The 22518-nt window shown below is 49.7% G+C and overlaps 1 protein-coding gene across 2 annotated transcripts in view; it reads left to right on the forward strand.

Moving 5' to 3' along the window:
• EML1 (EMAP like 1) overlaps positions 1 to 22518 on the forward strand; it is a 173094-nt gene that overhangs the window by 137671 nt on the left and 12905 nt on the right. For both annotated transcript variants that reach the window (XM_036279861.1, XM_036279852.1), the window contains exons 5-16: positions 1305 to 1333; positions 4563 to 4692; positions 8285 to 8434; positions 10049 to 10118; positions 12249 to 12359; positions 13134 to 13229; positions 14436 to 14570; positions 15266 to 15365; positions 16402 to 16556; positions 18410 to 18535; positions 18800 to 18931; positions 21856 to 21923. In XM_036279861.1, the coding sequence (XP_036135754.1) occupies positions 1305 to 1333; positions 4563 to 4692; positions 8285 to 8434; positions 10049 to 10118; positions 12249 to 12359; positions 13134 to 13229; positions 14436 to 14570; positions 15266 to 15365; positions 16402 to 16556; positions 18410 to 18535; positions 18800 to 18931; positions 21856 to 21923 (1302 nt within the window). The remainder of the gene's footprint in view (positions 1 to 1304; positions 1334 to 4562; positions 4693 to 8284; positions 8435 to 10048; positions 10119 to 12248; positions 12360 to 13133; positions 13230 to 14435; positions 14571 to 15265; positions 15366 to 16401; positions 16557 to 18409; positions 18536 to 18799; positions 18932 to 21855; positions 21924 to 22518) is intronic.

Genomic DNA, 22518 nt, shown 5'->3' on the forward strand with positions numbered 1-22518 from the left:
GGGGACAAACTGCAACCGAGGTACGTGCCCCCAGCGGGAACTGAACCCGGGCCTCTCTGTACCGCAGGCCGACGCTCTAACTGCTGAGCCAAACCAGCCAGGGCAACATTGTATTTTTTTAATAAAAATGTAACATTCTAAAATAATGCAACCTAGTGACAGTATGTTTTCTGAATACAATAGACCAGATAGGTGATGCAGAGTTTAGGACCAGAGTTAAACGTGAGCACTTGAGAGCCACCTGGCACCTCTCTCGGCGCCGGTCAGTGTCACTCACAGGCTGGCCTTTAACCCTCTGTGAGCCCGTTGGGCCTCCTCTGCCACTGTCCGCACCAGAAGCCCACGGCCGCCCTGCACAGTGCAGGTTCCCCTACGATCTCTCTTTCCGAGAGGAACCGAAGACATCGTGTTCCCCGGGAAAGGTGCCGAGTGGCTGAGTTCCTTGTTCGTGGCTTTTGGAGTTTTCTCCTTCCGTGGTCAGAGTCATGATGGAAAAAGCAGCTTCCTGTCTTCTGGTGCCCTGCCTGGTGTCCTGCCATCGTGCCTCAGTGGGGTGTGCTTGTAGGCTTGTGTTCTAGCTTTCCTCCTGGGTTCAAGTACCGGCTCTGGGTCTGAACAGGCACACGCCCTGCCCACCTGAGTTCCCGCTCCGCACCTGGCCGGGGTGTCCCCGCAGGTGGCTGTCATGGAAGGGCCATGCTCCCCGGCACGCGGCCCCCTGATGCGGGCTGGTCCTGTCGGAAGCTTGCCCCGGGGATGACCTCAGTCTGTGGCCCGACCTTGAAGGCTTCGGGGGTTTGGTTTCCCAGGTGCAGTCATGGGGTGGTCTCAGCCTAGTGGAAGTCCACAGTGGAGTCCCCACATCTCCAATGAGATCCCCCATCTTCCCTGTTCTTTCCCCCTTTCTCCCTCCAGCCCTCTCTTTCTCATGGCAGCCTCCCTGCCGTCCCCCCAGAGCACCTCTGTCAGGAGCCCGCCGGTTGTAAGTGAGATGCTGTCAGAGCATGGGGGACAGACAGCCCTGTCTGCACACGTAGGCAGAGCAGCTCCCATCTTGGGCCTCGATGCTCCCCTTCTGCGACACCCATCTGCTCACGAAGAACGCGGCTCCGGGGAGGCTGGGATCACAGCTCCGCCCGGTTTGGGACACTTTTGCTCCCACTTGTTCCTCTGCAGTTACGTGGTTCTGTTTTCCTTGTTCACGCGCATCCCTCATGCAGCACCCGCCTGACAAACCAGCTCACCGCTGTGGGTCTCGTGCATGGGTTTAGCCTCCCTTTAAACTCGTTTTCTTCTCTCCACAGCAAACCCAAGGAGCCCGTCTTCAGCGCGGGTAAGTCTGACCGGGCCTGTGCCCGGTGCCCCGCACTCACCTCCTCTGAACTCGGGGCACAGCACGGGAACAGCTATGTCAGGGGCCAGCTTTTCACACGCAGAACTTGGGTGTCTGTGTGATGGGGCTGACGGTTGGCCTGTCCCAGGGGGCCCGCCATTCAGATCATACAGAGACTACCTGTCAGATGGTCATAGAAAACTTTGACTGGCCCCCTTTAAGAACGGATTTAAGCTGCGCCAGGAAGGAGGAGGAAGAGGCCATGGACTGTAGGGATCTCTAGGCCGTCAGACTTCCGCTGCCCCTGTGAGTCCCACTCCCGGGGTCCCTGTCGTCAGCGTTTGCATTTCTCTGAAAAGTAACGTTTCCGATGCATCGAGTTATAACTTGTCTAAAAGTAGCTTTTTTTCCTCTTTCTGTCTTCAATTTCCTAATCTGCAAACTAATAGTTCATATAGATCTTTCCATAGATCTTTTTTTTTAACACATTTCATAATAAGGTAGATGCTGTTTTTAGGATATTAACCTTATTTATAACCTCATTTAAAATGCAGAATAATTAAGTATGTAATTGGATAAATCTATTCATTTAATTTTAGTTTTCCCAGCTTTTTCCTTCGATTCAGAATTGAAACATGGAAGTCAGTTTCCGGTGTAGCAGCAAGTGCTTTAGTATCAATTTAATTTTCAGGAAGCATGAAATTAATCACCGCCTGTGTAATGACCGTAAGCGCAGAGCGAGGCTCACCGGTCAGAGTCCCTGAAGTGTGTGCAGGGTTTTCTGCCGGGGACAGGTAGCAGGTCCCGCCGAGAGCTAGCCAGCGCTCTGCAGCGGGGAGGCAGGCCCCTGCAGTACTCCGTCTCTTTATCTAGCCCTTCTGTCTCTGTCTCCGAAATCGCAAGGGAAGCGCCGGGTGACGCACTGCAAAGGTAGGCCGCCTCTCCACAACCTCATAGCTCTCTGAGCAAAGCCGTGCCCGGGCTCCGGAAACGTTTCTCGTACAGGCAGACCGCCTCTCTCCTTGTATGAAAATGTTTCTGTGGCGCGCACCACCGGGATTGAAGTTAAGCCGCTGAGCATTAACTCGGATGGGTTTTCATTAGTAGCTGTCATTTGGGTCTTGATTGATTATTGGCTGATTACAGGAACTTTCCAAAAATCGGTATGAACCTTAAGAGAGCTATAGGACAAGCCCTGGATACCCACTGTGTGACATGGCCTCCCGCACTGCTGCTGCCTCCCCCCCCCCCCCCGGCGCCTCTGGGTTTGGTGGCTGTGTGCTGTCACCCTAACACGCCTGAAAACACTGCTTCCCCTTGCGTGTTTTGAGTTTCGATGTAGGGGTCGGAGTTAGCAGTACAAAACCATGAGTTCAGTGCTTTGGGCCTAGTGCAGTAACGTAGGTCTGGGGGTAGGTGAGCCTCGGTCGGAAGGACTTCATAAGCAGCACCCAGCTGCAGCCTGCGTGAGCAGGTGCCTTCTGATTGCATCACACGCTGATTCAACCCAGCCATCTGGGCTCTGCCAGCGGTGGAGAAGGGGCATTGTGTCCCCTCTGCTCCTCACCTGCAATCTGATTCCTCTCGCAAGGAGAACGGGCAGGATCACTCCGAGTTCACTTGAAGCTCCGTCAGTCCGCAGGGTGCGTTCCGGTTTCACTGGGAGCTACGCAGTCTGATGAGCTGGGTCTGGGTGAGGGATTACAGAAGAGAAGAGGTTTGAGGACAGGAGAGCCTGGGCAGGGGCCCAGAGCAGTATGGATGTGTAGGGTGGCCAAGAAACGCAGCTGGCCAGAGAGGAGATCCCACATGCGGTGGTTGTGGCCGGGCACCTGGACCTTTTCATCCAGCAAGTGATTGACGGGTGCAGGTTTTGGGCAGAGACTCCGTGAAGTCCAGTTTGGTCCCTAATGGGTTTGGCAGCAGAATGTACAGTGGCCTAGGGCACCGAGAAGAGAGCCTGAAGCGCCGGGGCCTCAGACGGGCCAGTGCCAGTGGGTCTGGGAGGATGGAGCCCAGTGGAAGCTTTCTGACAGGATCCGCAGAACGTGGTGACTGGCACCCTGCGTGGGAGTGAACGCCTGTGGGTTCTGATCTACAGTCCAGCTTCGCCTGCAGAGTGAGGAGTGTGCCACTTGCATGCACTGAAGACCTGACACGCACGCGCACAACCACAGGAGCAGACCGAGCTGACCCTGCTGCCTAGGCAGTGTTGCATGTGGCATTGTTTGACACCCTTAGGAATAAGACTTACAGAACTAATCTGTACCTGTGGTACCTAATGGTCCTCTAATGATTTCATGTTTCCTCACCAACTTACTTCTGCGGATGATTTGTCTGTGGAGTTACGTACACATTTCCCTGGTCCCAAGTGCCCAGTTTAAGTGCCAAAGGGCCCAATCCTTTGATCTACAGAGAAGCATCCAAGTGCAGCGAGTTCTGAATCAGAACCACATTCTTCAGAAGCTCACCAGAATTTTCTGTGGTCTTATTATGTCCTGAAAATGCTAGCCAGAAAACCCCCAAGTTGTTTCTTCTCCAAAGTCCAGGAGTTGCCCTATGTCCAATATATTATTAGGTTTAACTTTTGTCCCCGCAATTTACTAAAACATCGCACGTTATTTTATTATGAAAATGTTTGCTCTAGAAAGTTTTATTTCTCACTTCTCTCTCTCAAGGGCCTTTTGCTCTTCTATTTTCCATTTCTAGCTTTCTTGGAGCATTTTCCGTTTTTGCATGCATCCCAGCATGTACTTCTGCTGATTTGGGGTTCTTTATACTTGAAAGAATCCTCCGATGTAAAAGATACACAAGGATACATTTTTACATTGCAATATAACCAATTTAAATATTGAAGGATATCTTACTAATTTTGATATCGAAATTATATATGCATTGAAGTCAGAAAGTGTCAATGGAGTTCTTGCGTTAGTTGTAATATGGGAGAGGACCATTTTCCCCCCATCCTGTTGATAAAATGTAAGCCCTAAAATCTCTTGTGAAAAAACAATGGACTCTAGTTCTTTCCTGCTTTTTACAGCTTCTTTTATATTCCATGCACTTAAGTAAGCAGAAGGTCAAAAGCAGACCAGATGAAATCACTCAGTAGTTAGACGTGGCAGTTAAGGGTGAAGAGTTCACTTTTCCGTGAGAGGCTAGAGAAAGCACATTTGTTTACAGGTGCACTGGGCGCCGAGCCATCTCACCACCATCTTTGTTCTTTTTGTAGAAGAAGGGTATGTGAAGATGTTCCTCCGAGGACGCCCGGTCACCATGTACATGCCCAAAGACCAGGTGGAGTCCTACAACTTGGAAGCAAAGGTGGACCTTCCAACCAAGAGACTCAAGCTGGAGTGGGTGTATCCTCTATCCATCGGTCAGGGCTTTTGGCTTGACGCTTCACTGTAGAAACTCACAAACTTTAAGTCTGCTTAAGCTTGTAAAAAAACAAACAAAGATATTCTCTCACTTAAAAATACTAATTTAAGCCCGGCTGGTGTGGCTCAGTGGTTGAGCATCAACCCAGGCACCAAGAGGTCGCTGGTTCGATTCCCATTCAGGGCACATGCCCAGGTCTTGGGCCCGATCCCCAGTGGGGGGCATGCAGGAGGCGGCCCATCGATGTTCTCTCTCATCGATGTTTCTATCTCTCTCTCCCTTTCCCTTCCTTCCTCTCTAAAATCAATAAAAGGGAAAAACATTTTAAAAATTAATTTAACAAGATTGGCCATAAGTTAGCACCCAGTAGACTAACAAAGTAATTCCATAACAGCTACTGACCATGGAGGACACTGACTCACCATTCTTGAGGGACGTGTCTGTGATTCTCACTCCAATACATATACATCATCCTCCTGAAAAGAGAATGTTAAAATATATGGTTGAATTTTTTTATTTTTATTTATTTATTTTTGAGAGTTGTGGGAAAACAAATCATGAGTTTCTGGCCTGGATTTTAATTTTCCTGACAGAATAAAGTTAGTTAAAAACTTACCAAAAAGCAGGTATAGCACAAATAATCTCAATGGGTAGAATTTAGGATTCTAATGAAAATGAAAGTGCGGATTCTTTGTAACAGGAGCTACCAAATAGGATGCTGAAAAAACCCAGAGCTTTATATTGTGCAGTGAAGACAGCAAAGAAAACACTGAACTTAGGAATGAGAAAGTGAGACTATCAGAAGTTGAAATAACCTATGCTGGCCAAAAGTCTCCAAACCCAAAGGAGGAAAGAGCGATGCCCTGGAAGGAAGGACGCAGACCCGCTTCGGACCAAGCGGGGACTCGGCCCGGGAGCCTGCCTCCCAGATTCAGGGACTCCCTGCAGGGGTGATAGCCGTGAATACCCAAGCACTAAACGAAATCTCCACATGGCATAGCTATAATACCACTTTAAAAATGTAAAAAGCCTCTACCCCCACCCAAATCGAGGCCACAAAAATGTGAATCAGCCATATGATTGACGTTCCTGAAATAAGCCTTCATAGTGTGAGGTTTGGAAAGTGCAGGAGCTCCCAAGGGGAGACAGAGCCTGTGGAAGAGGGTGAATTAAGGTGTTGAATTTTTTATTTTATTTTACTTTAGAGGAAGCCTGCAGAGGCCTCCTTCCAGTCCATGCAGATTTTAAGACAAAGAGCAAAAAATCCTTTCCCACCCTCAAACAGATATTGACTACCAGGTTAACGCAGAGCCCTGAACGCACATACAAAGTAGGTTTAAACTGGAGCGATTGCAATTTCACTCGGAAGAATGCTACTGTATTTGAAATCGTGGAATCATATTCTTTGGACATTTTTTAGAATCATCATCTGGACCTAAATTTCTCCCCCAAAGTGTGTGTGTTTGTGTGTGTGTATTTTTTTTTTTCAGATTTAGATGTCATAAGCATTTCCCTGCCCTGATTTTGCAATCTATTTTGGTGCAAGGAATTGATTCAGTTCTTTAAGTTAATACTTGTTAAATTGGCTAAATCAGATCTGGAAGGTATTGTTCAAAACATGTATTCAGCCTACTCCCTGTTTATAGTTTAGAAAATATGAAATAGTGGAATTTGCTCCCAATAAGGGATATTTTTTTTGCTAGGTTATTTTTTCACATCTAAGTTCACAATGATTTTCAAGGTTTGGACGTGTACTTGCCAAACCTTAATGGTAATTATCTTGAGGAGCTGGGAAAGGTAGGAGCAAGGACCTAAAATTTTTACCATTTGTGTGTGTGTGTGTGTGAGTGTGTGGTTGGCACCTTTTACAAGTACTTTTATAATGTAAAAGATTGTAGCTCCAAAATTACAATGAAAAAAAACACCTTATAATTGACTTAATAACTGAGGTGTGTTAAAGTCAATTATTAGCATCTTAAATTTTTTTTAAAAAACGCTCTACAATTTAAAGAATTACCAAAGCTCAAAGTTTTTTCTTGGAATAGGATTGATAACCTCACACTACTTAATATTTGGAATAATAGTCACCTAACATTTTCAGATATATTTTGTTTTCCATACCAGCTACAAAAGACACCAACTACAATAGGGATTCAATTAATTTCCCAATCATGACTGTAGAACCAGGCTGAGTCTCTTTCATTAACCCACAGGGTAATGGCCGGCTCAGTCCGGACTGTAGGTTTGTGCCTCAAGGTGAAATAACGGGGACATGAAAGATGACAGACTTAGTTGCCCTGTTGCTCCTTCTAATTCTAGTTCCCAGAGTTGGGAACTTTTCTGATCCTCACCTGAGGATCTTTTTGCATTTATCTTCAGATAGAGTGGGAGAGGAAGAGAGAGAAACATCAATGTGAGAGAGACACATCGACTGGTTGCCTCCTGCACGACCCCGACCAGGGCTGGGGACAAAACTACAACCGAGATACATGCCCTTGACTGGAATCAAATCCGTGACTCTCTGGTCCAAGGGCCGATGCTCTAACTGCTGAGCCAAACCGGCCAGGTAGGCCCTTGACTTTTAAAGATTGGAAATTCAAGAGGGAGAATGAGCACCCTGTGGACTCCCGTGAAGACCTGAGCAAGTGTAAGAACTGGAGGTAAAGGTCACACAAGATAGGCAGGGAAAGGAAACAGAATGTGCTGAAAATATTCCGGCATTCTTGTGAAATGAGTGTCCAGACACAGTTCCAGGTGATTTTAATTCCAGAGGCAGGCGGTTCCGGCTGTTGGGCTTTCGGAACACCCGCTCGGCCAGATTTAAAGGTAGACGCGGTGTGACGAAGACAGGCATCCAGGTGACACTCCAGCCCTCGACAGAAAAGTGTGACCCGGCTCTGGCTTCCCAGATCTACTGTTAAGTGGCTAAATTGAAAAGTGTCTATTTCCCCGTGACTTCATGAGTGTCTGATCTGTTACCTTTAATACATAAAGTAATAAATTACCACTTTTTTTTTTTTTTAAATCCTCACCCGAGGATATTTTTCCATTTTTTGCTCAGGTAGAGTGGGAGGGAGAGAGAGGAACAGAGAGAGAGAGAGAGAGAAACATCGACGTGAAAGGGACACATCGATTGGCTGCCACCCACACTGCCAACCAGGGCCGGGGACAAACTGCAACCGAGGTACATGCCCTTAGCGGGAACCAAACCCGGGTCTCTCGGGACCACAGGCCGACGCTCTAACCGCTGAGCCAAACTGGCCAGGGCAGAAATTACCACTTTTGATCAAGCTGAAAACATTCAGCTTTCAAAATAAGTATATACTTTCTAACAATAAAACTACATCTTTGCAGTGTTAGAAATATGTATTCACATTAAATCAATGACCGTTTCCAACTTTATTGCTTGCCCATTTAGAGAGGCACATGTATTCAGCACCATTTACAACATAATGTTATCTAAATTTGTGAAATTGATGGTAATAGTCCTATAGAATGTTATTGCCTATTGAATAGAGTTGATGCTTTGTCAGCTCTTCGGAGGAAAACAGTTTTATCTTGACATACACGAAGCTATGGGTACCGGGGCCGAGACTGTCGGAACAACCTGTACTTGCTCCCGACGGGCGAGACGGTGTATTTCATCGCGTCCGTGGTCGTACTGTACAACGTGGAGGAGCAGCTTCAGAGGCATTACGCCGGCCACAACGATGACGTGAAGTGGTGAGTCCCCCAGAACTCGGACTCATTACACTGGGGAGCCAGCCCTGTTAGCAGAAAGGGCTCCGTGTCGGGACCTAACTGAATAGAAGAAAGGGGATCTGAGAAAATAGGATCCATGAGGAATGCTCTTCTTGGTGTTCTGTGCTGTCTGCTAGCTACCCGGCTCTCCGAGACACCTTGGTAGTTTTCTTTTTTGTTGTTAATCCTCATCCGAGGATATTTTCCCATTGACTTTTAGATAGAGCGGGAGGGAGGGAGTGGGGGAGAGAGAGAGAGAAACATCGATGTGAGAGAGAGACATCGATTGGTTGCCTCCTACACTTGTCCCAACCGGGGCCAGGGATCGAACCTGAAACCCAGGTATGTGCCTTGACCAGGAATCGAACTGGCAACCCATCAGTGCACAGGACGATGCTCAACCAATTGAGCCACTCCGGCCAGGCTATAACACATAACAACCAACCTTCTTAGCTAAACCAATAGTTCTAATAGACCTCTGATTAGAAGCCTTCTTTTTTTTTTTATCCTCACCCGAGGACATTTTTTTTCCATTTTTTGCACAGATAGAGTGGGAGGGAGAGAGAGGAAGAGAGAGAGAGATGGAAACATCGATGTGAAAGGGACACATCGAGTGGCTGCCACCCGCACGACCAACCAGGGCCGGGGACAAACTGCAACCGAGGTACATGCCCTTAGCGGGAACCAAACCCGGGTCTCTCTGGACCGCAGGCAGATGCTCTACCCGCTGAGCCAAACCAGCCAGGGCTAGAAGCCTTCTTAATACAGCTCATACTCATGGTTTCTAATTTGGGTCTTAATTTTTTAATAAAAATGTAAATGTTTTGCCTCATGTGTTTGGCTGGGTCTGCCATTCTCATAATTTGTTCATGAGTTTTATGTGTCTCATGAGTTTTGGTGGAGTTTTATGTGTCTTGGGAGGATGGATGGAACAATGGATTCACGTATTTCTATTTGTCCTAGGCCCCTGGTCAACTATAGAAGTCCTGTTGAAAAGGATGTCTTTGCTATTTGATATACTTAACATTACTTTTTTTTTTTTTTTTAATCCTCACTTGACGATATTTTTCCATTTATCTTCAGATAGAGTGGAAGGGAGGGAGGGAGGGAGAGAGAAACATCGATGTGAGAGAGACACATTGACTGTTTGTCTCCTGCACAACCCCAACCAGGGCCAGGGACGAACTGCATCTGAGATACATGCCCTTGACCGGAATCAGACCCGCAACTCTTGGGTCCATGGGTCAAGGCTCCAACCACTGAGCCAAACCAGCCAGGGCTTAAAATGACTTCTTAATAAAGCATGCCACTAATTAAGTGGTTCTGAGATTGAAATGGTATTTTCCAAACAAACAAACAAAAAATTTTTTTTTTCCTTGAGTTGAAAATTTTCTAGAGATGAAGGATTTGAGATGAAAGGAAATCGGCACCAATTGTCTGAAGTCATCGGGGGGCTCAGAGAATGTACTGAGTCTGTGAGAAGTTAAGCATTCTGTGTTTCTTATATTTAAATTATTAACTAGATTACATTTGATCAAGGGAAAAATAAAGCTTACCTCTAAAGAGTAGGTCTTTTATAAATACCTTTTTCTCCAGCCTGGCGGTTCATCCGGATAAGATCACTATAGCAACAGGACAAGTCGCGGGCACGTCCAAAGACGGAAAAGTGAGTTCCCTCATCTCTTTGTGTTTCTGTCACGAACTGGTCACACGACATAACATTTTGCTGGTGAATAAGACTGCTTAGGCATAAAGTACCCGAACACTTCTTAATCCCTCATTAGAATTTTTTATTGCCAATTAAAATGTTTACAGTGATCTTAAAAACCCTTTGAATTCCACCTTCATTCCATCCAATTTTTTTTTTTTCTAATCCTCATCCGAGGATATTTTTCCATTGATTTTTAGAGCAAATGGGAGGGAGGGAGTGAGGGAGGGAGGGGGAGAGAGAGAAGCATCCAGGTGAGAGAGACACATCGATTGGTTGCCTCCCACACCACCCAACACTCTAACCCCTGAGCCAAACCAGCCAGGGCAATTCCAGCCAATTTTTAAGTAACATTGTTCTTGCCTAAGAATCCATTAGTTCTCAAGATATTTACATACACGATAAACATTAAAATATCAAGTACACATTTAATATGTAAAGTTAAAATTATACTGCATAGTCACTCGACTGAGGGCACCTGGCCTCTTCGGCGATTTCGGGCACCTCCGTGTGACCCCTGTAATCACGACCTCGGCCCAGGAGTGGCGTCTGGGCGCCCTCCACAGGCCCTGCTGGGCTTTGGCACGTTCTGTAGGCCAGCGAGCTTTACCTGACGGATCAGACGGGGAACTAGTGGAGTTTAACAGATGGAGAACAATTCGCAACTGGCCTCCAGTTCCTTATTTCCAACAGGCTGCAGCCACTTCACGTCTAATCCAAAAACTCCTGTAGCTTTTCTGATACCCACCTTAGGACAGCTTATTATTGAGCAATAATAGATGATCGATACTGATTACTGAAATACTTCCATGTTTATTAACATTTCCTTTCAGCAAACATAAGTGTTTCATTTTTCAGAAAGTGTTTCGGTTGCATCAACTTTCAAAGACTAACTTTGTGCTATTTTCCATTAAAATGTTACGCTCGAAAAGAAGTAGCAGGAACAATAAATCAGACTACTGTTACGTAAATACACATAAGTGGAACGGAATCATCTTTTTTTTTTTTTTTAATGTTGAATGACCTTCGGGTTTCTTGGAAATCGGTAGTCATGCATGTGTTCCTCCCCCTAGTGGACTGAGAGTGCATTTCAGGTCCTGACATTGAAATGAGACCTTCCCAGCCAGAGAAAATGCGTGGACTATCTGAGCCCCTCTCCAGCTACGCGCAGAGAAGTCCAGAGCAGCTGTGTGCTGTCTGCAGCCGCCTAGCTGCTTAGAAACAAGTCCAAACCAGAACCTAACCCACCTGACCCCCCGTGTCCACCAAGTGTCCTTTTCTGGACGACTTTGACTGTTCCGGGCTGCTCTCTCTGTTGAGGAAGAAAAATTAGTATAAATCCCCTTGGAACACAGCTGAGAGGGTTTTGAATCATAACAATGCTAAGTTTTACTCATGCATAACTGATTGCCCGTTTTGCTCATATGGGGCCCAGGGAGCCCTTAAAACCATTTGGGGGTGACTGTCTTGATGAATTCTCACACTTACACTTCAGTAACAATGTGAACTTTATAAGACTAACCCTTGGACAAGATTCTGTTTTTCTTGTCATTTTTTTTTTTTAATATTTAATTTTTTTCCTTCTTTGATTTTAGAGAGAGAGGAAGTGAGAAGGAAAGAGAGCTAGAAACATCGATGAGAGAGAGCATCGATTGGCCGCCTCCTGCATGCCCCCCACTGGGGATTGGGCCCACAACCTGGGCATGTGCCCTGACCAGGAATCGAACCAGTGACCTTGGTGCATGGGTCAGCACTCAGCCACTGAGCCACACCGTCTGGGCTTCCTTGTCATTTTTAAAATTCAGTTTCGTCCGGATGTACAAATGAGAATATCAATTCCTGTGGGATCAAGAATTGGCTGTTCAACATGTAAAACCTGGTAGACCTCTCCTCATAAGGTTAAATTGGAACAGGGGCTGTGACCTCCTGAAAATACTGGGAATCTTTCATTTATGTTAAAAGACAGAATTCTCAAACGCAGAAAAAGACCTTTTCTTTTGACAAAACCGAAGTCATCTTGTAGCTTCGAAGTGAAGATTACTTTGCATAACCGTTGCAGTCGGTAACTTTGTGTTTTTTCCGAAACAGCAATTGCCCCCACACGTGCGCATCTGGGACTCTGTGACACTGAACACACTGCACGTCATTGGAACGGGGTTTTTTGACCGGGCTGTCACCTGCATTGCGTTCTCCAAGTCTGTAAGTCAGAGCCCGGTGCACATTGCGCTCTGTCCATAGGGAGCAGAGTCGGCTGGCAGAGAGGGAGAGTTAAGGCCCCAGGTGACAGCCCTGGTGTGTGTGCACATGTGACTCTGAGACCTTCCTGCTCGCCCCTCCCTCCTTCAGAGGTCACAGTCAGACCTTCCCAGCGCGGCGTGCTGATGGGGGGAGGCCCTGCTGTGGGCTGTCATCGGGTTCCATGAGGCAATTTGCCTGCTCTGGCCTTGAATGTCACCTGCCTCTCCCTAGGGATCCGCAGCATGTCACTGCTGTCCTCACAGGGCTGGCTCCCTGTCCGTAATGCGCGGGACAGGTCCGTGGTCTCGCAGGCTTCCTCTGTGCCTGCCATTCCCCAGACCCACCCTGTCAACCACGTCCGCAGCCGGTTCGGAAACACGTCCAATGCCCTCGTCTGTGTCACATCCCAACAGCGCACGCCTCACCCCGGGCTCCTCGTACGACCCGTCAGAATCCCCCTTAGCAGCTGTGCGCGCCCCCAGCACCACCCTGCAGCCCCGCGGAGGCTGATGGAGAGCCACCTCTGGCCCTCTCGTGCCCTGTCCCCTCATCAGCCCCCGTGCCCCTGCTTCCTGTCTGTCTGTCCGTCCACGTAGGCGGGTCTCGAAGACCGTACACATTCTGTAACTGCAATGTGGCGGACTCCTTACTAAAAGTAGTCATTGCTCTTTCTGATCACACCCAACCTATTTTATTGTCAAATGTAGTCTTCCCATGGACACGTTTGTCTTCCAGAACGGAGGGAGCAACCTGTGCGCCGTGGACGACTCCAACGACCACGTGCTGTCGGTGTGGGACTGGCAGAGGGAGGAGCGGCTGGCCGACGTCAAGGTCTGTCCCCAGCCTGGCACGCGGCTGATGGCCGCGTCCCTGCCTCTCGGTGACCCACCCTCCTCCCAGGCTGCCAAGTCCTGGCAGGTGTCCCCCTCCCCTCACAAGGTCTGCCGGGGCTTCCGTCCCATTCGACAGCCATCGCCCTTTCACTCATTCCCTCGCTCTGCGTGCGCGTTTTCTCCTTTCGTTCACCCAGTACCAAGTGTCCCTACACACCTGCATGTCGAGGAGGCACCGACGTGAGGGGTGCCCCGGGTCCCTGACTTGCCCAACGTGAGGAGGGCCCCCGGGTCCCCAACTCTCCTGACGTGAGGAGTCCCCCTGGGTCCCCTACTCACCTGATGTGAGGGGGACCATTGGGCACCTTACTTTCTTCTGAGGCTCGGGTGCAGACCCTGCACACCGACCTGTCACGTGTCCTGGCCCTGTGCTGATGCTGGGGCCCTGCCTCTCTAGCCTGGTCAGGTGGTGAGATCCCTGCGTGTTGCTGGGTGGGAAGTAGTCAGAGGCAGGTTGTTACCCAGGCTTGAGCAGGTATAGCCAGATTGTCAGGCAGAAGGAACAAGCAGAGTCTCGTTCATCTGGCCAGGGCACATGGGGGTCAGATAACGGGGTGAGGTGTAGTGGGGTCCACCCAAGGAGCTGCGTCCCTGGCCTGGTCGTCGACCCACAGGCAGAGTCCCAGGACTAGACCGAGAGGGACTCCCGTGACCAGGCGGCCGTAGCAGCCAGGAGCAGTGGGCTGTAGCAGACAGACCCCCGGGCCTTCCCAGAGGCCTGTCGCTAGGTGGGCACGGGCCTGGCGTCTGCACGGCACACACCAGCCGACTGTTCAGCTGGCATCCAAGCCCGGACGAGGAGGGCAAAGTCTTGTGGTTAAGGCCCCCGCTGAGGAGGGCAAAGTCTTGCGGTTAAGGCCCTCCGCTGTCCCTGCCTCTCCTTCAGCAAATGCCCGCTGAGGGTCTGCTCTGTGCCCACGGCTGTGATGGGCACTGGTGGAGAGAGGGCCCCGGGCTCTGCCCTCGGGCTGCAGTCCAGCGGGGCACACGGACAGGACAGGTTGAGGCCCCAGCAAACCAGCTTGGTGTTGATGGAAGATAAACTCAGTGGGGAGAATCCAGAGGCCGGTGCTCAGCTCGCGTGTGCGACGTATTTGTGGCGTCGTAAGCGAGGTGAGACATCGGAGTCTCCTGTTTTGCTCAGTGCTCTAACGAAGCCGTGTTTGCTGTGGACTTCCACCCCACGGACACCAACATCATCGTCACCTGTGGGAAATCACACCTCTACTTTTGGACGCTGGAAGGAAACTGCCTCGGGAAGAAGCAAGGACTGTTCGAGGTAAAGTCCGGTCATAGCTGTAGCGTTGCCACTGAGTACCTGTGACCCGCTGGCTTTGCCTGTGATCGGGAGCTCGAGGCATCCGGTCTTACACTTTGTTCTAATTGGCCAGCGTGGGGGTGCATGGGGGGTGTAATGACACAGATTATTCCCAGATCCATAACAGAACTGGGGAGCCCCTGTGTCTTGGTGACAGTGGTGATGCCGTGGGAGAGGAGGCCCCTGGGAGCGGCCCACTGTGGCCAGGAGCCCCCGAGAAGGCCAGTTGGGTAACCCGTCTTTGCAAAGGGTGGCAGACACTCTGTGCCTTCAGTCTGGCCAAGCGGGACCTTGTGAGAGCACCAGGGGACAGACCCTCTTCTCTGTGGGGACGTTTGCTGCTCCACCCTGAGAACGAGTTAGAGGAGCTCTGTTCTGGTGCCAGGACCCCGGCCCTCAGGCTGTGGTCAGGGCAACACCGCCTGCCCCTCAGCCCCTCCAAATTCCTCCTCTGCTCGACTGTCTGCAGCTGTGTACGTACCAGGAGTTTCTTTTAGAGCAGGTCATCCCCCCATGGCGTAGTTACGTCATCGTAGATGAAGAAGGAAGTGCCTCCTGGGGACACTGTCCGCTGGGAGGACCGTGCATCTGGATAGAATTAATACAAAGAGAAGGCTGTGTTCACTGAATATATATGTATTTACAACATTCTGCAGAAGCAAGAGAAGCCAAAGTTTGTCCTCTGTGTGACTTTTTCTGAGAACGGTGACACCATTACCGGAGACTCAAGTGGCAACATCCTGGTTTGGGGAAAAGGTAACACGTCTTGTTCCCAGAGCAGACTGCTTTCGCAGTGTCATGGGAAATCACACATGACTTCTGTAAGAATTGTCCGTTCATATAATCCACAGGATTACTATTAAACTTCCAAGTTATGGAGGTACATACATACACATGTGCACATGTGACCTGAGACCGTAATGCTGGGGCAGAGGAAAACGGGGAGTAAGAGTTAGTGACCTCCTCTCGTTCTGCAAGGCTCATTGAGCCCAAGATGCTGTGACAGAATGGATAGCTTTATTAGGCGATCTGTTAATAAATTTTAACGACGAAGTCATCCATTACTATTTAGCTATGGAGTATTTAAGTAATATTAATTACTGTGTTGTGGCTCACAGAGCATTTGGCAGACACCATTGATCACCAGTAGTCTGAGGCAGCGTGCTAGACGCGGGAGCATACGGATGGCTCAGCCCCGAACCTGGGCCAGCGAGTGGCCAAGTGGTGAGGAGGAGCCACCACTCCGAAAACGTCCGTTCAGTTCAATTCAGTGAGCGTTTACGCTCGTTTGCTACGTACCAGGAAAGGACACCGTCCCTGGCTCCAGGGTCTCGGAGTAGGTAGATGGAGAAGGTGGAGACAGGCCCATCAACATTATTTCCAATGAGTAGGGTGACATCCGTGGTGTCCCCACCACTCTGGGCGCTGGATGCTTTCTACAGCATCCCCCCTTCCCACGGCAGGCCTGTGAAATAAGCAAAGGGGGAAACGAGATGGAGGGCAGGTAGGTCACTCGGCCAGAGACACAGCACATTAGACTCAGGTCCCCGTCTGAGCCACGTGTCCCGTGCGTTCTCTTCACACTGCACTTGGCCTTAGCAAGCTTCCTAGTTGGAAAGTGATCCAGCCACGCTTGCCTGGTGCTTTGTGAACATCTACAGATCGGACCCTCCACAGGCCGACACCACACTGATGCTCTAACCGCCGGTATCACTCACGACAGAACGGAAATGCGTGGGCTGAGGTGAGCCTCTTCATCAAGGACTAAGAATGGTTTTCTTGGTGTGTTTAGGTACGAATCGAATAAGCTATGCCATTCAAGGGGCCCACGAGGGTGGTATTTTTGCACTTTGTATGTTAAGGGACGGCACCCTGGTGTCGGGAGGCGGGAAGGACCGAAAGCTCATTTCTTGGAATGGAAACTATCAGAAACTTCATAAAACCGAGGTAAGACCGCAAACAGTGCTGCTGAGATCCGCCCAAACCTTTACCTGTTCCCCAGCCACTTTCCTTGTTGGTTTCAGATCTCTAGCGTATAATTTTGAGAATTGTTTAGATAAAATTGTATTAAGTGGCATCGTATTTTATTAAAATCCTGGAGGCAGTTTAAGTACAGCCACTGAAATGGAATTAGACGTATAGCATTCGAGGTGGTAACATATTTCACATTTAGATTATTTTTATAGCAGCACCGAGCTCATTTTTCCGAGGGAGCATTATCTACGTTTTGATTTATCATGAAAATCTTTTTTTTTTTTTTTTCCACTTTACTATCCGAGTGTGACTCGGAGACATTATCACTTTGAGCTAATATTTACTCTCTACCTTGCGCCTGGCAGAGTGCCGACACGCTCTCGCGAGCTCTGAGTCCGCGCGTGTCTGTCACTCCTGTTACCTGGTTCGCAGCCCCCGCTCCCCTAGGAGCCAGAGGGAGAAATCTGGTACTCCTTCCGCACACTCATGAGTCCTCCCCAGGCCCGGGGATTACGGGCAGACACATCGGCATCGATCTGATGGTCAGTAGTCCTGGTCCCTGCCGTAGAGTGGCCACGATGTAGGACGTTGCAACCTCAAGGTCCGGTGCCCACAACGCGTCACATCCTGTAAGACGCGTTCCGTCAGAGCGCGGCTGGCACGCGTAGCTCTCTCTGAGGGGACCTTGGTTTTGCTGGCTCTTGCTCCTAAAGGCAGGCCTCCATCTGAGCTTGCACATGCCGTCCCCTTTCACGCAGGTTTTAATTACCATCACAGTGAGATTCGACCAGCGTTGGATTGAACATGTACCCATGTTAAATATAACCACAACGAAAGCATCGAAGCCTCGTCCAGTTTCACAGACGATACCACATTTTAGTGTCCATGATGCCTCTTTGCTGGCCTGGACTGTCCTTGCCTGTCCTCAGCTCGGGCTGTCACACACGCTGGAGGTGGAAAGTGAGAGAGCCGGCCGCTTCCTCCCTCCAGCGCTGGGCCAGAGCCGAGCGGGCTGGCTGTGGCTTCCGTTGCTTTTTATAGTGTAAAATCCTCCGTTTCTGTTATCGTAGCAAATTGTTCTTGGCTGGTATATTTTGAAATTTTTTTCTTAACATTTAGATAATTCCACCTGTTTACCAACATGAACAATGGATTCCAAAACTAAATAGCATGACGTTGCCAAAGAATTCCCCATTTTCGCTTAGAGTAAATTTTAGGAACTTTTTTTATGGTGTGTATTGTAATCCTTTATTTTCCAACTTTTTCCTGCTACTGGCTCTGCCAAGTCATCACAAGTAAAGAGTAAACTGGCCATGAGTATTTCTTACTTTTTAATCTTGTCAACAAAAAATGCTTTATTCTTTATTATTGTATTAACAGCCTTACTCTTGCTGATTCTGTTTTTAAATCCTCACCCAAGGATATGTTTATTGATTTGAAAGAGAGAGAGAGAAACATTGATTAGTTGCCTCCCATACGTACCCTGACCAGGGATTGAACCCACAACCTAGGTATGTTCTCTGACTGGGAATCGAACCCGTAACCTTTTGGTGTATGGGATGATGCTCCAACCAACTGAGCCACCCAGCTGGGGCTTGTTGATTCTTCTAAGGTATATAAAGTGTTTGGAGTTTCAAAGTAGATTTGGGGTTTCCATCATTCACTCAACAAGTACTGACTGCAGACCTTTCTCCGTCCCTCCATGTATATGTATGTGTGCGTGTGTGCGACTCTGACAGGAGTCGTCATCGTGATACATAAACAATTATTTGGAGTGATGGAGCTCATCACTCAATGACATCTTAAATCTTGCCTTTTCCATGCAGATTCCAGAACAGTTCGGCCCGATACGGACGGTGGCCGAGGGGAAGGGCAACGTGATCTTGATAGGCACAACCAGGAACTTTGTTCTGCAGGGCACGCTGTCCGGGGACTTTGCGGCCATCACTCAGGTGCGTCCCAGCAGGCCCGCCGTGACGTCCATGTCACGGAGTGCCAGAATATAGAAGGCACTGCACGGAGGAGAATATTCCCGTGCTTTATACGAACACAACCTCCCGGAGCTGTGGGCGTCTCGGGCTGCCATCCTGACTGAGGCCGGGGAGGGGGTAAACCGTGAGGTTGATGACGAAGCTGTCATCCTGGCTCGTCATCCTGAGGCCGCTGAGTGTTGTTCTGGTGTTTCAGAAAGCATCCGTTTGTCTCGGTTCTTATAGGGTCACACTGATGAGCTCTGGGGACTGGCCATCCACGCCTCGAAACCCCAGTTCTTGACCTGTGGGCACGACAGACATGCCACTCTCTGGGACGCTGTGGGTCACCGGCCTGTCTGGGACAAAGTCATAGAGGTAGACATGCACTTTACACTCCGTCTTTCTTGTAAAAATCCATCTGGAACATGTTTGTTTATGTATTTGCATGAAATTAATAGCGGCATAAAATTGTCCCAAAGCAAATGTCACTTAAATTCATCTCCTTCCAACGTGTCACTTTAAACGTTGGCAGGAGGTCTCAACCACATCACTGTGCAGGTCGCCGTTAGATTCTGACAGCAAGTCAGCCCCTCCGAGCAGGTTGCTGGGCTTCCTGGGTGCAGCCTGTCCACTGGCTCCACTGCCGAGCAGCCCTCATCACGGAGCCTGCGCTCCGCTTCCAGCGGACCTCTGGGATGAGCGTTACAGCTGTTCTAAAGCGTGCAGTTTCCCTCCAGAATTCGAGCTCAATGATAATGGCAAAGCTTCTGTTTTTTGTTGTTTGTTTTTTAAATTTTGTTTTTAATTTATTGAGAGAGGGGGTGAGAGAGAGAAACGTCAGTTTGTTGTTCCACTTACTTACGCACTCATCGGCTGGTTCTCGTGTGTGCCCTGGCTGGAGGCTGCACCTGAAACCTTGGCATGTCGGGACGACGCCTCACTGGCTGAGCTACACAGTGGCCTCAGTGCAAAGCTTTAGTTTTAAAGTCAGGAGTGATCCCACTTCTAGGAATATACCCTAAGAAGCCTGAAACACCGATCAGAAAGAATATATGTACCCCCATGTTCGTAGCAGCACTATTTACAATAGCTAAGATCTGAAAACAGCCCAAGCGTCCATCAATAGACGAATGGATAAAAAAGCTGTAGTACATGTACACCATGGAGTACTATGCAGCTATAAGAAAGAGAGATCTCTTATCTTTTGATTCCAAAACTAAATAACATGACCACATGGAGGGACCTGGAGAGTATTATGCTAAGCGAACGAAGCCAGTCAGAGAAAGACAAGTATCCCATGATCTCACTTATTTGTGGACTATAATGAACAAAATAGACCCAGAGACATGGAAGTAGGGTTCAGACTGACAAACCTCAGAGGAGGGACACAGAAGGGAGGGAAGAGATAAACCAAAGAACGTATGCATATAAGCATAAACAGTGGGCACAGACAACAAAGCTGGGGGGAGGGCAGGAACGGGAGGAGGCTGTCAGTGGGGGGAAAGGGAGAAACATCTGTAACAAAAGTAAATTAATTAAATAATTAAAAAATAAAAATAAAACAAAGTCAGCCCTTCCGCGATCCTGACAAGAGGGACCGCGTTTGCGCAGCCCAGGGCGGAGCTGTTCTCTCCTGCGTGTCTCGCAGCCGTCCCGCGCTGACTGACCCCTCCGCACCCCGCGCACGGTGCATGGAGCCCTCCCCTTCCTCCTGACAGCAGTCCTGGGCGCTGGAGGCCTAGAGGTCACATCGCCTGCCAGGACCACTGAGGTGGTGACAGTCCGCGCTCACACCCAGCTCAGTCTGGGCCCCAAACCCAGGGCTCCCCGCTCACCCTGCTGTGGGTCAGAAGTGCCTCCTGCGCCCTCAATGCCACCCCTAGTCCCCTGTAAGGGCGGCCGCTCCGCAGACCCTGCACACCTTCCACTCAGCCCCGCGGTTGCCGGGTTCCCCACTGGGCTGTCTGAGTCTCAGCCCCTGCTGTTTGCTGTCCGAGAAAGTTACCTAGGGACGAGCTGGCCAGGGCCTGAGGGGTGACCCTGCTGCTCAGAGGAGAGAAAGGGTGTGGCCTGACGTGGCAGGGCGTGGCTGTAGGAGGTGCCGTCCTGCCTTATACCTGTCCCCAGGCAGGGGCTTCATGTGTGAACAGTACAGGAGGGGTTTGTGCTGATCCGACAGCAACCACCACCACAACAGGGACGGTGGCATTCCGGGAGGGCAGCCTTCCCTGGGGTCTCGGCCAGCACCCCAGCCCTGCTGAGGCAGTCCCAGTGATGTGCCCGCTCCTGTACCAGACCTGGCCCACTCTGCCTGGTATACGGTGGGGGCCCCGAACCAGACGCCAGAAGTATCTGCAGTTAAGTCCTGCCTGCTTTCTCCACTGCCCATGTGACATTGGACAGGACCTCCCTGAACCTCAGTGTCCATCTCAGCACTGTTGTGGGCCACAAATGAAGTAACACTCGAGCCTCCAGTGGCCGTGACCTCGCAGTCAGTGGCGCCTGAGCTTCATTACAGCTCCCACTTTGGAAAAGGCATCACAGTAATGGAATCAATACCCCGTGTGTCCAGTAGCATCTCTGTGCCTCCTCCTAGTCTCCCTGTGATCAGCCTCTTCTCAACATCAGTTTGTCCTAAACACCCGCCAAGTGGCCTTCCATCTAACACAGATTCGGTCATGCACTCTTTTTAGTGAAAGAAGAGCAGTCACTCACTGTGTTATTTCCTGGCGACCAAAGTCCTTACAGGGCAGCACAGCCCCGTTCCCAGTGCCGTCCGCACGCGCTCCCGTGCCCGCCCCTGCATTCTGCAGATCGGCCCCACGCTGCACTGCGTCCACCTCTGTGATCATGTCATTGTCCCCTTAACACATGACCTGAAAACACAGTGTGTCCACTCCCACCTCACCATCAATGAGTCTCCCCGTGCTGGACGGTGGAGTCGGAGGCTGCCTGTCTCCACCCAGCTTCCCCGTCTGACGCCCCTCTCCGGGGGCCCGCGGCTTGTTCTCACCTCTTTCATCAACCGTGTTCCATCTTGTATCAGTTAGTACTGAGGATGTAGAGGGAGAGCAATTACTTCTTGGTCTGTCATCTGCCTGCTGTAGCTGCGAGAGGATATAAGACAGAAAGAGAAAAATCCTACTTGGTCCAAGTAGGAAAACACATTCCTCCCTGGAGAGAAAAGAGGTTTTCAGAATGGGGCCACATGGCCCTGGGGGACTAGGGTTGTGCTGTGTGTTTTTATGCAGCGGTGCTGTGTCTGGCCATCAATTTACACTTCCTTTAAAATATTTTAGGATCCAGCTCAGTCTTCTGGTTTTCATCCTTCAGGGTCTGTGGTTGCAGTTGGAACACTGACTGGGAGGTAAGTTCCCCGCAGCACGGCTGTGCTCTCACACTTCCCGGAAAGAGGCTGTGGTCTGTGCTTCCCCGGACAGGCTCCATGCAGCACTCGCCGCACCTCCCAGCTTCTGGTGACTTCCCAACAGTTAGAGCAGAACCCAGGAGGGAGACCAAGACAGTGGTCCTGCACATTTTGGACCTGGGGAAAGTCTGAAGAAAGCTATAGTCTCCTCTCCTGGAAGAGTGGGAAGAGCACACACACACGCACACAGATGTGCATGCACACATGTGCACACAGTCACACATACATGTACACACAAGCACACATGCACAAAGGCACATGTGCACACATGCACACTCAGGCACACACACATATGAACAAACACACACAGGCACATGTAGTCACACGTGCATGCACGTACATGAACACAGGCACGTGAACATGCAGGCATACGTGTGCATGCCCGCACGTGTACACATGCATGCGCACACACGTGTACGGGCATACACACACACTTGTGTGCAGTGTCACAAGATGTACAGCTCCTCAAGCTGTACTGCCAGTGGTGGGGAAAGCCTCAACTTCAGAATCGAGCAAAAAAGCATTTCAAAGCGAA

This window comes from Molossus molossus, unplaced genomic scaffold (genome assembly GCF_014108415.1).
Source record: "Molossus molossus isolate mMolMol1 unplaced genomic scaffold, mMolMol1.p scaffold_m16_p_1, whole genome shotgun sequence".
NCBI lineage: Eukaryota > Metazoa > Chordata > Mammalia > Chiroptera > Molossidae > Molossus > Molossus molossus.